The sequence below is a fragment of the Corythoichthys intestinalis genome, unplaced genomic scaffold (genome assembly GCF_030265065.1).
Source record: "Corythoichthys intestinalis isolate RoL2023-P3 unplaced genomic scaffold, ASM3026506v1 HiC_scaffold_23, whole genome shotgun sequence".
Taxonomy (NCBI): domain Eukaryota; kingdom Metazoa; phylum Chordata; class Actinopteri; order Syngnathiformes; family Syngnathidae; genus Corythoichthys; species Corythoichthys intestinalis.
The window spans coordinates 11,119,929-11,138,048 of NW_026651592.1; the positions used below are offsets into that span (position 1 = coordinate 11,119,929).

The 18,120-nt window shown below is 41.2% G+C and overlaps 1 protein-coding gene across 2 annotated transcripts in view; it reads left to right on the plus strand.

Annotated features, from left to right (window-relative positions):
* Nucleotides 1-18,120, plus strand: part of LOC130911153 (glycerophosphodiester phosphodiesterase domain-containing protein 5-like) — a 39,763-nt gene that overhangs the window by 14,617 nt on the left and 7,026 nt on the right. For both annotated transcript variants that reach the window (XM_057828920.1, XM_057828921.1), the window contains exons 7-13: nucleotides 32-125; nucleotides 2,464-2,609; nucleotides 2,694-2,776; nucleotides 5,373-5,523; nucleotides 5,606-5,824; nucleotides 16,093-16,250; nucleotides 16,323-16,470. In XM_057828920.1, the coding sequence (XP_057684903.1) occupies nucleotides 32-125; nucleotides 2,464-2,609; nucleotides 2,694-2,776; nucleotides 5,373-5,523; nucleotides 5,606-5,824; nucleotides 16,093-16,250; nucleotides 16,323-16,470 (999 nt within the window). The remainder of the gene's footprint in view (nucleotides 1-31; nucleotides 126-2,463; nucleotides 2,610-2,693; nucleotides 2,777-5,372; nucleotides 5,524-5,605; nucleotides 5,825-16,092; nucleotides 16,251-16,322; nucleotides 16,471-18,120) is intronic.

The following is an 18,120-nucleotide window of genomic DNA, read 5'->3' on the forward strand; positions in this document are numbered from 1 at the left end:
ATCTGATTGCGAGTTTCCTGTGCGTCTTCAGGTGACGGCGCCGGTGCTCCACATGGCTGCCGTTTTTCTCATGGTCGTCATCTCCTGGCCAGTCGCTTTACACTTTTTTCGCATGAACAAGAGAGGTAAGACGCATTAAACATCGTTCCAATTCATGTTGCATTCAAATATCCCGATTAAATATTGGTACATTTGTACCATCCCAATTGATGTTATATTTGATCAACTCATTGTCCCTTAAACATTCACCAATTTTAACTTTTTTAACAAAAATGGCCCATTTTTTGACCGAAAGATTCCTATTGACCCATACAACATCGCACTTTCAAATCATTCCTATTCATGTTCCATTTTCATCACACATTTTCATTTAAAGGCATTTACTAAACATTTCGTATATTTTCACTTTTGACCCCCCCCCCAAAAAAAAAGACAAGTTGTCATCCAAAAACTTATATTAAATCCCATTGGCACATTCAAGATCACACATTTACATCATTCCTATTCATGTTACATTTGATTTAAACATAAATTTGCATCTGATCATACTCAAAAAACATATAGCATATTTTAGCTTTTAAAAAAAATTTTTTTTTTTTAAATCAAAAATGGACTATTTTTAACAAAATAATCTAGTCAAATATTCAACCTCATGGATTCATATCACTTCTTATTCGTTTCACATTTCATTCACACATTTGCATTTCAACATATTCAAAAAACATTTTGCATATTTTCACATTTTTGACCAAAAATTGACCATTTTTTAACCCGAAAAATTACCATAAAATTCTGACATATTCACATAATTGCTATTCATGTTAAATTTGATTCACACATTAGCATTTGATCATACTCTCAAAACATTCCATTTATTTATTTATTTTTATTTTTTTTACCAAACCTGAACTATTTTGACCGATAACACCACACATTCACAATTGCTATTCATGTGACATTCCATTCACATATTTGTATTTGAACACATTCATTAAAGCATTTCATGTATTTTTACATTTATGACATAAAATTGCCAATTTTTTAACCAAATACCGTGCCCTCCATAATTATTGGCACCCCTGGTTAAGATGTGTTTTTTAGCTTCTAATATTTTTTTTATTCAAACAATATGGGACCTTAATGGAAAAAAGAGGAAAAATCCACCCTTCAATACAAGTGCATTTATTCATTGCGGAAAAAATCCCACATAAAGAAATAATTATTTGACATCAAATAATGTGTGTCACAATTATTAGCACCCCTGGTGTTAATACTTTGTACAACCCCCTTTTGCCAACAAAACAGCACCTAATCTTCTCCTATAATGTTTCACAAGCTTGATTTTGTGTCTGGTGAACCATTTCTGTGTAGATTTGGCCATATGTTTAGGGTCAATTACCACGTTTACATGGAGCCAAATATTCCAATTACAATCGGAATATTTGTTCAAACCGAATAAATGTGTTCCATATAAACACCTCATTCGGAATGAACAGGCCCAAACCGAATGGAATTTCATTCCGATTCACAGGGGTGGAATATTCCTTTTCCCAAACCGATTAGAAGTAAAATTATATCATGTAAACAGGGAAGCGGAATGGTGTCTGGTTGCATTCTTTCTGCGCATGCTCCGTACTGACGTGGTGACGTCACTTGGTGATGTAAGTAACGTCACTTGCAACATGGCTTCCAAGCACACGCACAGCGCACCCACACAACTTTTTAAATGAACGGCGTGTCATTCTGAAGTTTTGTTTCCACTCGAAAAGTTAAAACAGCAGCTGATCTGACGATCGATCTCCATGTTTTGCAACGTGACGCTTTGTTTTGATTAATCTGCGCATGTCAGACACATGTAAACGCTGGATCGGAATAGATGACGTGACATGTAAACAGCTGATGTGAAATTTCCATTCGGAATGATTTGAATCGGTATGAATAAAAGTCAGCATGTAAACGTGGCTATTGTCTTGCTGAAAGACCCAGTGACGACCCATCTTTAGCTTTCGGGCAGAGGGCAACAGATTTTGATTTCAAATGTCCTGGTATTTCAAAGCATTCATGATGCCATGCACCCTAACAAGGTTCCCAGGGCCTTTGGAAGCGAAACAGCCCCACAGCATCACTGACCCACCCCCATACTTCACAGTGGGTATGAGGTGCTTTTCAGCATGCGCATCTTTCGTGGCACGCCAGACCCACTTAGTGTTTGTTGCCAAAAAGCTCTATCTTTGTTTCATCCGACCAAGGTCTCATCTGCACGGTCCGTGTGCTTTGGTCAATAGTAAAGACCATAGTAAAGGCCATAGTAAAGCCAATTGAATTCAATTAAAAACTTTAAACATGTAGCAGTTTGGACCAAAAAGCATTTTTACATCACACGCATTTCTTCCATGCATTGCGTTAATCTATTTGAGGGAATAAATAATTTATATACTGTCTATATTTTTTTTTTGTCATCAGTGCGTCAAGTGTCTATTCTGGCTCTCTACTTGTCCGGGTTGTTCTCCCTCTACTTGGTTCCTCTGGGGATGTATTCGCCATGCATTAAAGACGCAGGGACGCTGGGGGCACCGCCGATGCTCATCGGACACCGGGGGGCGCCCACGGTAAGATGTCCCTAACGGTTGGCAAAAGAGTGACCCTTCCTAAAGCTGACAGTATTTCTTGTGGGGTTTTCTTTGGGGGGTCAGTTGGCTCCAGAGAACACAATTATGTCCTTTGAGAAGGCTGTGGAGGCCGGAGGAGACGGATTGGAGACTGACGTCTCCATCAGGTGAGGTTGATTTTGTTCTATTGGCTGCTATTAATGGCGGGAGACTGGGGAGGAGGAAGAGCTGGCAAAATGGATTGGACATCTATCATCACAAATTTCAGGGAATGACTTAACCTTGCCGGTGATGTTTAAGTGGCAGTTGCGTGCCGAAATGCAATTAGCATGCCACTAATCCAGTTAGCCTTGAATACACCCACGCGCCAAATGGGTTTAGCAAAACTATGGTGACATCAACTGTTAGAAAAAAAAAGTGTACAGAAAATATCCAAAAAGAATTTCAATAAGCATAGTCGTACTGTATGAGAACTGCATTTACAGTGGGGCAAATAAGTATTTAGTCAAGCACTAATTGTGCAAGTTCTCCTACTTGAAAAGATTAGAGAGGCCTGTTATTTTCAACATGGGTAAACCTCAACCATGAGAGACAGAATGTGGGGGAAAAAAAACAGAAAATCACATTGTTTGATTTTTAAAGAATTTATTTCCAAATTAGAGTGGAAAATAAGTATTTGGTCACCTACAAACAAGCAAGATTTCTGGCTGTCAAAGAGGTTAACTTCTTCTAACTTCTTCTAACGAGGTCTAACGAGGCGCCACTCGTTACCTGTATTGATGGCACCTGTTTTCACTCATTATCGGTATAAAAGACACCTGTCCACAATCTGTCAGTCACACTCCAAACTCCACTATGGCCAAGACCAAAGAGCTGTTGCAGGACACCAGAGACAAAATTGTAGACCTGCACCAGGCTGGGAAGACTGAATCTGCAATAGGTAAAATGCTTGGTGTAAAGAAATCAACAGTGGGAGCAATAATTGGAAAATGGAAGACATACAAGACCACTGATAATCTGCCTCGATCTGAGGCTCCATGCAAGATCTCACCCTGTGGCGTCAAAATGATAACAAGAACGGTGAGCAAAAATCCCAGAACCACACGGGAGGACCTACCGAGAGCTGGGACCACAGTAACAAAGGCTACTATCAGTAACACAATGCGCCGCCAGGGACTCAAATCCTGCACTGCCAGACGTGTCCCCCTGCTGAACAAAGTACACGTCCAGGCCCGTCAGCGCTTCGCTAGAGAGCATTTGGATGATCCAGAAGAGGACTGGGAGAATGTGTTATGGTCAGATGAAACCAAAATAGAACTTTTTGGTAGAAACACAGGTTCTCGTGTTTGGAGGAAAAAGAATACTGAATTGCACCATACCCACTGTGAAGCATGGGGGTGGAAACATCATGCTTTAGGGCTGTTTTTCTGCAACGGGACCAGGACGACTGATCTATGTAAAGCACAGGTGTCAAACCGATTCCAGAAAGGGCCAAGTGGGTGCTGGATTTTGTTCCAACCGATACCGCGCAGAGAGCTGAACCAATGAACTTTCTGCTGAAACAAGCAGCACCTGACAATGATTAACTGATTACACATGTAAAAGATCTAATTGGTATAAAGGTATCCTCTTCATCGGTTGGAAAGCAAACCTGCACCCACTTGGCCCTTTCTGGAATCAGTTTGACACCTGTGATGTAAAGGAAAGAATGAATGGGGCCACGGATCGAGAGATTTTGAGTGAAAATCTCCTTCCATCAGCAAGGGAATTGAAGATGGGACGTGGCTGGGTCTTTCAGTATGACAATGATCCCATACACACAGCCAGGGCAACAAAGGCGCGGCTTCGTAAGAAGCATTGTAAGGTCCTGGAGTGGCCTAGCCAGTCTCCAGATCTCAACCCCATAGAAAATATGTGGAGGGAGTTGAAAGTCCGTGTTGTCCAATGACAGCCCCAAAACATCACTGCTCTAGAGGAGATCTGCATGGAGGAATGGGCCAAAAAACCAGCAACAGTGTGTGAAAAGCTTGTGAAGAGTTACAGAAAACGTTTGGCCTCTGTTATTGCCAACAAAGGGCAACAAAAAACAAACAAACAAACAAACAAACAAACAAACAAACAAAGTATTAACAAAGTATTAAGATGAACTTTTGGTATTGACCAAATACTTATTTTCCACCATGATTTGCAAATAAATTATTTAAAAATCAAGCAATGTGATTTTCTGGTTTCTTTTTTTTCCACATTCTGTCTCTCATGGTTGAGGTTTACCCATGTTGACAATTACAGGCCTCTCTAATATTTTCAAGTGGTGTCAATTAGTGGTTGACTAAATACTTATTTGCCCCACTGTATATTTGAGCAATAATGTGTTTGCCTGGTGAATACTTTCAAATACTTACAATTTATCACTTTCTAATGATTTTGGTTCAAATTGCAGTTAATTTTGGGGCATTAGCAGGGTCACATCCTTTTGATTTTTGCTCACTTCCAGTTGATTTTGAGGTTCTTATGAGTCAATTCTTGTTGTTTTGGGGTCATTTCCTGTTGATTTTTGGACATTTAACGTCACTTGCTGTCGATTTTTGGGGCAGTTACGGTCACATTTTTCTGTTTTTTGCTCACTTCCTGTTGATTTTGGACCATTCCTATTGGTTTTTGTCGGGGGGGGGGGTGGTATTTTAAATACTGTAAATGATCACTAGCAGCCAATGCATTCAGTGAGTTCCTTTATAAAAAGTTAAAGACTTTTCTACTTGGCAGTTATGACGGCGTTCCCTTCCTGATGCACGACGACACCCTGCGAAGAACCACCAACGTCGCTGACGTTTTCCCCAACAGAACGCACCAAAACGCCTGCATGTTCACTTGGGCCGAAATACAACGGCTAAACGCCGGCGAGTGGTTCTTATCTGTAAGAGCCTTTGCGGTTCAAATAAACCGAACGTCTATCACCGTCGACGGGAGCTCATGTGAAGTGCTTATCTCATTTTCAGAGGGATCCGTTCGGAAGTGCGTCTTCCCTGAGCGAGGTGGACCGCCAGCGGGCCAGGAACCAATCTGTTCCCTCGTTGGCCGACTTCCTGCAGGTGGCGTCGCGAAGCGGCCGACGCGTTATCTTTGACCTGCGTCAGCCGCCTCCGGGGCATCCTTACAATGCCTCGTACGTCAACGTCACTCTGGAAGTGGTTCTGACCCACATCAACTCTTCACAGGTAGGAATCTTTTCAGTCGTATTTGAATCTTTTTAAAATATGTTCTTGAGGCCATATTCGGAGTTTTTGTTGATAAATGAAAAAGATCAAAATAGGCCATATTAGTAATAAGTATTAGTATTTTAAAAAATATACATAAAGCACAGTCTGAATCAGGGTTCTGTATATGCAATATTTGCGCTGTTGCATTACAGTGATCCCTCACTACTATGTTTTAATTCCATTAATATGGGAGAGTGGTCTCAAATTTGCAGCCCATGTGCCAATTGCGTCCCACGAGACGATATTTTACGGTCCCCATTTGACAACCAGTTGTAGTACTATCCCTCGCTACTTCGCCCTTCAAACTTCACACTTCAGACTTCGCGCCCTCAGTCCATCGCGGATTTTTTTTTCAAATTAAAAAAAAAAAAAAAAAATTAAATGCAGTATTTTATGGAGCTGTGCTGATCCGATCAAGGACGGTATTTTTCGGACTATAAGTCATACCTGAGTATAAGTCGCACCAGCCATAAAATGCCCAATGAAGAGGAAAAAAACATATATAAGTCGCACCAGAGTATAAGTCGCATTTTTGGGGGAAATTTACTTGATAAAATAGACCACATAGAACAGATATTTCATCTTGAAAGTCAATTTAAATTAAAAATACAATATAGAACAACATGCTGAATAAGTGTACAGTAAGATAATGTTACATCAAGCATGAACAACAAAATGCGAACGTGGCCGGTATGTTAACGTAACATAGCTATTAAGAGTTATTCAGATAACTATGGCCTAAAGAACATGCTAACATGTTTACCAAACCATCAGTGTCACTCCAAAACACCAAAATAACATGTGACATGATATAACAATGTGTTAATAATTTCACACATAAGTCGCTCCTGAGTATAAGTCGCACCCCCAGCCAAACTATGAAAAAAACTGCGACTTTTAGTCCGAAAAATACGGTAGTCTCTCACTCTCGCTCCTACGGCTTTTCTTGGTCAGGCAGTGCACTGGAGTTGCTAATTAATGTTAGTGATGATTGACAGACGTTAAGGTTCGATCTTGCCAGAGACGCTTGGAAGTTGAAACTTCAAAGCACCGTATGCGTCAATCATCATTTAACTTGTTAAATAGTTGCTGTGGCAACTCATTGTGTGAAAGTGAGCAGATTTGAGTGGACTCACTCAATGAAGCATTTAATAAAGACTTTTTTCTACTTTACTCTTGTTTAAATATAATTCTGTGGGACAGTAACATGTTTGACATTTATCATAATTAATTATTACATTTAAGGTGCTCAAAAACCAATCATTAAAAAAAAAAAAAAAAAATATATATATGAATAAATATTTTTTAAATCATACTATCTGTCAAACGATTAAAATTTTTATTCGAGTTAATTACAGCTTAAAAATTAATTAATCGTAATTAATCGCAATTAATCGCAATTCAAACCATCTATAAAATTTTATAATTTTTCTGTAAATTATACATATATTCTGTAAAATAGATTGTTGGAATGGAAAGATAAGACAAAAGATGGATATATACATTCAACATACGGTACATAAGGAATGTATTTGTTTATTATAACAATAAATCAACAAGATGGCATTAACAATATTAACATTCTGTTAAAGCGATCCATGGATAGAAAGACTTGTAGTTCTTAAAAGATAAATGTTAGTACAAGTTATAGAAATTTTATATTAAAACCCCTCTTAATGTTTTCGTTTTAAGAAAATTTGTAAAATTTTCAATCAAAAATTAAACTAGTAGCCCGCCATTGTTGATGTCAATAATTACTTACACAATGCTCATGGGTGCTGAAGCCCATAAAATCAGTCGCACCCAAGCGCCAGCAGAGGGCGGCAAAACTCCATGAAACACAATTAACAAGTGGGGCATTTCACTCTACTGACATTTAAATCTGTCTGAGCGGGACATGTGCGTTAATTGCGTCAAATATTTTAACGTGATTAATTTAAAAAATTAATTACCGCCCGTTAACGCGATCGTTTTGACAGCCCTAATATATATATATATATATAAATATATATATATTTATATTTTTTAAAATTATACTTCGGGGGAAAAAGTGGAAAAAAAAAGCATGTCTTGTATATAGATCATTCCAGTGCTAAATCTGAATAAATACATTGAACATACACACACACACCCAAAAAAAAAAAAAAACAATAAAAAAAAATTGTGGGGTGGGGGGTGCTACTTTTACTTTAAATTGTCATATGCGCACTGTTACATTACTACTACCTCATTAGTTGATGCTCGTCACTTATTCACTTTATTCCCAATTAGACATGCGCCAATTACCAGTTTCAAGGTACATTTCAAAACGGCAAAAAAAAAATCCGTCATACCGTCCCTACGGTATTAACTATTTTTTATGTCCAAAAAATGCAAGGAGGAATCCTCCCTCAAACCTACCCCACTGGTTGTTGCTCAGTGTCAGTGAGTCAGCTGTGCTACACGATGGCTAGAGGAGGTGAAACTCCTGAACTTTTTCCCCCATCGAAGAAAACGAAATCGGTGGTATGGGAATTCTTGGCTACAGAAACGTTAATGTTGGCCGCGGCTTAGAGGAGGAGGTCCAACCTACATGTAAAACATGTTTGCAGAGGGTGGCTGCCGAAGAGGCAATACCTCCAATATGATTTCGCATTTATACAAAATTAAAGGTTGGTAAAGACTGTAATGAACGTTTCCCACCAGCTACGAGAGTTAACTCCAGCATGTTTAGTGTGTCTAGCGGTGGTGAAACGTGTTTTTTTTTCTCTCTGGCAACTGTCTGTGTTGAGAAAGAGTGCTGGAACGCCTGGCGGATGAACCTGTCAGACTGATTTTCAACTCACAGAGCGTCGATCGTGTTTCGGGGTCAGTGGGAGACATTGAGTCTGAATGGACTTGTTTCGCTCTACCATTGTCGAGGCGGCTGCTGAGAGCTGTGGCCGCAAGGTAGCTGGTGCCAGTCATGGCGGAAACCCCCGAACCAGATGGTGGACACCGGAGGTGAGGGGGCCCATTAGGCTGAAGAAGAGGCCTAGTGGGCATAGTTGGCCGGTGGGTCTCCTGAGACAGCTCACTGGTACCAGTGGGCCAAGCGGAGTGCAGCTGTGGCGGTCCCTGAGGCAAAAACTCGGACGTGGGAGGAGTTCGGTGAGGCTATGGAGGAAGAGTATCGATCGGCTCCAAAAAGGTTCTGGCAAACCGTCCGGCACCTCAGGGGAGAAAGGCGGCATCTCCCTCACTCTGTTTACAGTCGGGGCGGGGAGCTACTGACTTCAAACTTGGGATCTTGTCGGATGGTGGAAGGAATACTTTGAGGAGCTCCTTTTTACTAAGCTTGAGAACGATAAACAGATACGACCGGATCAGAGGTTGCGCTAAACATTTTCGTTGTCTGTCATTTTGACTGACAGGGTCATAAAAATCCGGTCATAATCTATTTTTACCAGTCACTTAAATTTTTAAAATGATAATGATGACATATTCAATAGTATTTAGTTTTCATTCATTTTTAATTAATATTGTAACGCTTGCTTGGCGGCGAAAAATTAGACACGGAAGTTGTATTTTTCTCCCTCTTTTTACTCTGCTTACCGCCAACAACACCAACAAAACAACTCCACTCCCAAAGAAAAAGAGGCAACTATATAGACCCCAATCACCAACGTCACACAATGATCTTAATTGTGGTTGTTAGCCCAAAATCTTCTAAATATATATTAAATGCATCTTACCAGATATAAAATGACTACTACATAGTCTGTGGTGATCGTTTGGTGCCCAGATTTCTTGTCGAATTACAGCAGTCCATCTCGCTCTCCTCTTCGGGTCTCTCAGAATACGGTAGAACTTCAAGTCTCTCCGTCTATCTTCTCTGTTACTGCAACCAACCGCCACACACGCCTTCGCCATTTTGATTATTAATGTTAACGAGCAGAAAAACACGCCGTAATAGGAGGCATGTACGTAGCGGTAATGTGTAAACACGACGAGCTGACGGACAATATGGCTGCTCCAGTCAGGGGGCGGAGTTGTGACGTCATGTGATTGGGGTCTATAGACAAGTTTCCTGAGCGAAATATGGGCTTCGCACTTCCGGCCCGGTTGAGTAGCAGTGTATTAGCAGTGTATTGACGACGATAAAACTACGAAATCAAGCCAGAGCAACCCATGGAATCTTCAAAAGCCTGTGTTAACGTGAGGAATGGATTGATACTACGGCCATTAGTGACCAAAATGTGGTGAAATTACAAGTTATATTACATTTGCCGACTGCAGAAGGGCTGACATGGATTGTTTTGTTACAAGGAAATGCTACAAGGTTATGTACATATGATGTAAACACAAATAGTATGTCATTCTTTTTTTTATTGCAGGCATTGATCGCAATAAAACATTTAGACATAATTCCATTTCTTGTTTTATTTAAAACGATTGGTGCACTCCAAAACAGGTCAATAAATCACATTTATAAAAGTATTGCAAAAATAGCATACGAGAATGTGATATCAGACCGCAGAGCTCCGGAGCCTTGTGAACAAATAGCGACATCACGGAGGCCCTCGGCGGCATTTAGATGTGCTTTTTTCCCGTCCTCGGTAATTCCAGCTCCAATAGCATATATTTACGTTCACAAGTTCGTAGTTGGATCACGGCGATATCGGCGAACCACCGTCTGTCACAATTCCTGCCTCTCTCTCGGCCTCTCCCGGGAGTCGAGCTGTCATCATCATTGTGAAACACAAACGATATATGTTCGATATGACCATCAACGTACAAGCCAAGTTGTCTTCCCTTTTATAAAAGCGTTTCCCAGCTGGAAACAAACGAATAAAAACTTGCAACACTTGGATTTATGCGGTGCATTCAAACACGATTAGCAACAGGCGGCTAGCAGCAGTAGCAGAAGCTAGTTGTTGTAAAAATGATTAAACTTCGTAATTACAATCATCATCGTAATATCAATAGCAAAGGCAACAAGTCGTTTCATGCGCCAGATTTTAGGTTTCGTATTTTTAGAGCACATTACCTTCCATAACAGCGGGGGCATGACTGCAGGAGCTGTCAGTTTTGTACATCTCCTTCCCTCACCTCCTGTATGACGAGTACGAGCACCCATGGTTTGGAAATCGACATGGTACGAAGCATGGAGGCCTTGGCTTGGTTCTCCACCCGCCTACATCAAAATAACATTCCCGGGATCTTGTATAAAGACCTTCCAACTTCGATTCCACCGCCATTGACTTCAATGGTAAACAGGCGGAAACGGAAGGGGAAGGAAGACATAAAGAAGTAAACCGGAAGTACATCGGAAACTTGTCTATACACAGGCGGCAATCTAGTCCACCAATTGGATGACGCGCTGCCACACCGGGTGCACCAATAAGAACCTCGTGTTGATGTGTCAATCACGGTGCTGCCGCCAGACCCCGGTGACGCTACAATATTCTGACAGAATAGCCAACGACGTCATGCATTAAAAGAGACAATAGCTAATTAATATGCTCGCTCGCCACCCTGTGGTCTGGGGTGTGAATTGCAACCTGTCAAAATGACGTACAGACTTCTGTTTTTTCCGTCACCTTTTTAAAAAACCGGTCAACGACGGAAAATATTCGGTTAACGCCACCCCTGGACCGGATATCCGGTTTTACAGGTGAGAGATACATCTGTATCGATAGTAAAGTTACCATTCGACAGTAATTAGCCATTAAATATTCAATGAACCGATAGTAGAGATAGACTTCTAATGCCTCGTTCAATGCATTGCTTAATGGGATAATAATTTAGCTTTCACTTACATGCTGCGCTTTTGTCATTCACCACACAGTGCACTTAGATTGAGACTGCACGCATGATATAATATGGACAAGCACAACACACGGTCGTGGTTGCCTCAACTTCCCATGCATTTCGGCAGAACCGCTACTAGTCCCAGTCATTACCCGATCGTCACGGGCGTGTCTTTACTTTCTACATGTAGCGTTTTCTTCACAGCCCAAAACGAAACTAGTAGTGGAAACGAAGCAACATGCTAAAACAATGGACAGTTTGAGTACCCACGCCAGCGACGTCCAGCGATTGATTTTCAACGCACCCAGGAAAACAAAAGTGGGACTTTGTAGTGAGTAGGGATGGGAATCGAAATCCGATTCCAATTCAGAACCGGTTCCGAGTGTTTCGAGGCCTCGACATCACAATGAAAAAGCCTTAACGATCCCTAAAGACGCATATTGCGTCGTGACATGTCTTGTAGTCCAGACGCATCAAACTAGCATGGCGCCAAGAACCACTCGCTCCAAAGTCTGGCAACACTTCACCAGGAAAAAGGGTGAAAATGAAAGGTTACGATAGTTTAGCACGAGCGTTGCCGCCGTAAACATAACAATGACGTAGGTTCGAACGCTCGAAAGTGTGTCTTCACTTCACGAGGAAAAATTACAACAAAGCGACTTGCAGTCATTGCGAGATGGAAATAACTGCATCGGGAGGGAATAGACTGCACTGTCCTCACCGAGACGCTAAGGCTCAGTCCTGGCTATACAGCTAGCTAAACTCCCAAATGACGATGCAGAAGACGTTGGTATAATTTGCTGACTTTATTCAACCATCACTTGAAACTAAAAGTAGAAATGAAACAAATCAATTTCGTCCCCAATAACAAACAGGTTCGCATCAACGCAAATCAGCGATGATTAGCTGCTAACACAGTCAAAACAAACAGTTAGCATGCGTTCACTAGCATTAGCACATCGTTTAAACCACTACAACTGGATTTAAGTGTCCGATCGCGAGTGGAAACACACAACAACAACACAGAAGATGATACATACAGGCGTTGGCTCTGGATATTTTACAAACATTAACAAATAACGTAGGCTCGTGGCAGTGTTTCCCTTTCTCACTAACTCGCTCACTGGCTTGGATGCGGCATTTCTTCTTCTTCGCGCTCTTCTTCGCGTGAGGAAGCGCAAGGGCGCCACCACTTGAGCGTGAAAGCGCCATAAAAACTAAAAAGCATGCATTTCAATATACTGGTAAATAAAAACAGGGGTCCCCAAACTACGGCCCGCGGCTCCATATTTGGTCCAGCCCCCTGAACAATTCCAGAGAGCATTTTGAATTGTTTTGTTTTTTTTCTCCCTCAGTAGTGTTATTTATTTCCTGGCCTTTTTCAGTGAATAACTCAGAGAGGCTTATTTGTTTATTATCTATTTAATTAATAGTGCTATTATTATTTATTATTATTATATTATATTATTATTTTTATTTTATTTACTTTTGTTCCGTGAAGAATCCACAGAGGGTTATTTGATTGTGGCTTTCTGAAAAACAATATTTTTTTTACATTTCGCACTCCTGCAATCGTCACACTTTTTCTGTTACAAACTGACCCCGGCCTCTCATCAGAGAAGGGAAAAGTTATTTGGCCCTCACAGGAAAAAGTTTGGGGACATTGCCAAAGGCAGAACAACGGCCTATATGCCAAAATATACCAATATTTTTTATTTCTATTAGAAAAATGTTTCAGTAAAATGTTACACATTCTTGTGCATTTGCCACTTATTGCCACAGTTAACATTGAGGCTTTGGGCCTCTTTTGACCTCGTTGTGAGTTTGTAAGGTTGTGACTTCTGATTAAACAAACTTGATGCCAATCAAAATGTTTGTTCTTCTTTTTCCCGGAATTAGAATCGATAAGAGAATCGATAAAGAATCGAATCATTAAGCAATATCGAGAATGGAATCGGAATCGTAAAAATCGTATCAATTCCCATCCCTAGTAGTGAGGAAGGCAGCCAGATCTGTTCTCATGGGATAGAGCTAGTGTGAAGTCTGGAGCGGTACAGAGATCGTGAGTTTTTAACCCTGAAAAATAACCCACTACAATGGTGGAAAGGGCAGCATGACCCTCTGGAGATTTTTTTTTCCACGAAACGCAGTCTTCTTAAACATGAACATGTGGATTACTTGATCTTCCTCAAGAAAAAAATCTGCCCTTCAAAAAAGATATGGACAGTGATGAGGAGTAAAAAATTTGGACACACAGGCATAAGTGAAAGACTTTGGTGTGTATAAAGTTAAAGTAATGATTATTGACCTGTCCGTCTAAAATGCCATATTTTTATTCCCCCAATTATACCAGTGGTAAAGCATAATTTATTATTTATTGATAATAACATTGCAGGTTTAATTCTTTTTTTCTAGAGCTGCTGCATATAATTAATATTTTTTGTTTGTAAGATGTTTACGTTGAAAGTTTGTACTTAAATTACTTACCTCGTGTGTTCAAAACACAAGGAAATACAGTAATTGAATTGCTGCACTTTATTGTTGTCTGTCACTGGAGTTTTATTATCAATCCCATCCAACAAAATAGTAAGCCTAAATTTTTTTTCATAAAAAAAATAAAACAAAACATTAGTATGAAATTTTGTTGTTTAATTTTGCTATTAGAAATGTGGTCTTTTTTATATGTTTAAAATACTGTACGAACACACACAACAAATGTTTACTATCGTATCGTTTTCACTCTGTATCGAACCGTATCGTTCTTAAACTGTATCGAATCGTATTGAATCACTCGGCCATAAAAATTTATCGTTTTTGAATCGAATCATAACCTGTGTATCTAGATACATATCGAATCGGCTTCATGCCAGAGATTCCCAACCCTACTTTTTACCACCAACACGCAGTCCATGGAGGAAACAGAGCTGAGGGGCCTGGGGTTGGATGGGTCAAATCATTGGGGCAGGAGTCGCCCAGGTAGTGAAATTACTCCGCGGCAGTGGAGCTCCGGGGATTAATGAAGTCCACCCTGGGTATCTCAAGGCTTTAGATGTAGCAGGGCTTTCTTGGTTGATCCTCCTGATTAACATTGCGTGGTCATCGGGGGCAGTTCCTTTGGAATGGCAAACCAGCGTGGTGGTCCCTATCTTTAAGAAAGGTGACCAGAGGGTATGTTCCAACTATAGGGGGATCACAATCCTCATTCTCCCCGGGATAGTCTACGTCTGGGTACTGGAAAGGAGGGTCCAATCGATAGTTGAACCTCAGATTGTGGAGGAACAATGTGGTTTTCGTCCTGGCCGTGGAACCACAGACCAGCTCTTTACCCTCGCTAGCGTGCTCGATGGAACATGGGAGTTTGCAAATTCAGTCCACATGTGTTTTGTGGATTTGGAGAAGGCTTATGACCGTGTTCCCAGGTGTACCCTGTGGGGGGTACTCGGGGTGGATAGCACTTTGTTCAGGGTCATCCAGTCCCTGTGCAACAGGAGTATGAGTCTGGTTCGTGTGGCCTGTAACAAGTCGGACGTGTTCTCAGTGAGGGTTGGACCCTGCCAGCGCCGCCTTTTGTCACCGGTTCTGTTTGTGACTTTCATGGACAGAATTTCTAGGTGCAGCTGGGTTGTGGAGGGGGCCGAGTTCGGTGGTGGGATCTCATCTCTGCTTTTTGCAGATGATGTGGGACTAGAATCGGCACCTCCAAGTCTGGATTGCTAGCTCCAGGTCAGGGGTGAGGGCCTGCCCCAAGTGGAGGAGTTCAAGTATCTCGGGATCTTGTTCACGAGGGAGGGTAGGTTGGAGTGTGAGATCAACAGGCGGATTGGGGCGGTGTCCACAGTGTTGCGGTGAAGAGGGAGCTGAGCTGGAAAGCGAAGCTCTCAATTTAACGGTCATTCTACGTTCCTACCCTCACCTATGGCCATGAACTTTGGGTAATGACCGAAAGAACAAGATCGCGGATACAAGTGGTTAAATAAGTTCCGTTTGCAAAGGGGGGGGGGGCTCAGCTTTAGAGATAGGGTGAGGAGCTCAGTCATCTGAGAGTGACTCTGAGTAGAGCCGCTTCTCCATATCTAGAGGAGCCTGTTGAGGTGGTTTGGACATCTGGTTAGGATGCCCCCTGGACACCTCCCTTGGGAGGTGCTTCAGGCATGGCCAACTGGGAGAAGTTGGACACACTAGAGAGATTATATCTCTGGCTGGCCTGGGAATGCCTTGGCATTCTCCAAGACAAGCTGGTGGAAGTGGCTGAGGAGAGGGCTGTCTGGGCCGCTTTGCTGAGGCTGCCGCCCCCGTGACTCGGATAAGCGGGAGACGACAACTGAATTGTACTTGCTGTCCGAACATTTAATTCAGTCTCTTTGAAGTATCACTAGATAGAGCCAACGTTATCAGTGTTAATACTTGTCTAACAGATTGAGAACCACTTCTGGAAAAATTTGCTGTTATGGCAGGTTCTCTGGCTACCGTCTGAAGACAGGGATGTGGTTCATGCCACCGACGCCGAGCTGCGGCAGACGTCGGGAGAACGCCTGTCCATCACGGAGCTGACAGACGAGCACATCACAACCCTCAATCTGCACTACAGCAGCATGTCGCAACATCAGATCAGGTAGTTGAAACACTGTCCGTGCCGGATCTCCAGTCGCCAAAGTGTATGACGTCTCTTTGTGCATGTTCGCAGCAAATACGCCTCAGCGAATATCAGCACCAACCTGTTTGTGATCAGTCAACCGTGGCTCTACGCGCTGGCATGGTGCGCCGGGGCCGACTCGGTCACCACCAACGCCGTGCACGTCCTGGCCAAAGTCCGCATGCCCCTTTTTCTCATGGTGATTACGTCACTTGCATCACATTTTAAAGCCATTCAAAATATATGATACAAAAACTTCACAATATTAGAAACAAATACTATTGCACTATTTTGAGTTGAACAATAAATATAGTGGTGAAAAAAATGTGAAATGTTAACACTTTTTCCCATAACTTCAGTTGAAATTGTTCTTTTTTTTCACAGAATGTTAATTTTAAAAAAGCCTTGAAGTTATTACATTTATCACTAAAGCATCTAGTGGGACATCACAATACAATTAGGCATAATATGTTAAGTACTCAACTGTATATATCGGTATCGGTTTGAGTTGTACAAATGCAGTTAAAAAGTCATTATCGGACAACTCAAGTTGTAACATTACAAGTATTTATTAAATTTGACGTAATATGAGAAAAATATTGTCATTTAATGTAATTTTACATCATATAACGAGAAAGCCATATTCAATAACAATAACATTTTTTAAAAGTAAGATTAACAACACTGGTCATAAAGATGCAGTCTGCAGAATGAAAAGTGACGACAGCGGAGATTTTATTCTTGCCAGGCACAGCCAGACTTTTCTCCCTTGTATTTTTCCAAACACTGTGAGAATAGTTATAGCTGGAACAGCGGTGAGTCTGGTGTACCAGGCTAATTTTATTCTGCCAATTTGTTGCCGAACACAATTTGCTTGCAACTATTGCTGATCACTTCTCAGAATTAGCAAAAGAAATGTTTTCTGACTCAAAGATTGCATCGGTAACTTCATTTTATCAATTGACCTTTTTAATTTATAATTGGACACACTAACAAACTGCCTTCAAGTCAAACTGAATTGCGAGCTGAAGTGCCATGAAGTGCAGATATCAAAAGGCATGATAGAAATTGCCAAAAGTGCTACATACTGTACAATTATGAAAAAAGTCACTGTTAAATTTTAGTAATCATGATGAAGCTAAAAATATTGATTGTTCTTTGATTACACCAGGTTATATGTGACAATATTACCAATATATTCATATTATTTTACAAAAAAATGAGTTTTATTTTTTTTTTCATATTGCGGGCTGTATAAAACCTTGTAAGATTAGTCACCAATTTGTAAGGGCATACTTCACTATTTGTAAGATTTCCAATGGCCTCCGGTTGACAGGTATGGTACGGGGACGATCACGACATTCCTGCTCATCTTCTCCACACATTTTTCTTAAACCTTCAAACTACGTCGCAATAATATGGGTCAATTCAGTGCCCATTTGTGGTCGCGGATGACGCGGAGATGAGCGTTTTTTTACAAAGCTCGTCTCCCGCGTTGTCTCCGACCAGCCAGCTGGTGCCTCCCAACTCAATGCTGAACGTGAGTATATAAAAATGCGTAGAGGAAAATTAAACCCTGAAAAGTGACCTGTGTGGTACCCCCAGTCAAAGACACGCGTGATTTTTTTCCATGACATTTCTGCCTGTCAAAACTGTCGCCACTGTTATGCACAAGCACTCCTGGTTGCAGCTTCCAGAAAATATACGCAGCACCACACCATATGCTTCTATTTCTTATTTTCCAAGTGGTGAGAGCGCAACTGATCATCGATTGTAAAATCCCAAGTAACGATGTCAGGCTATCGTTGTTTTCTAAAGATTTATTTCAATCACAACTCGGCGACTGCTT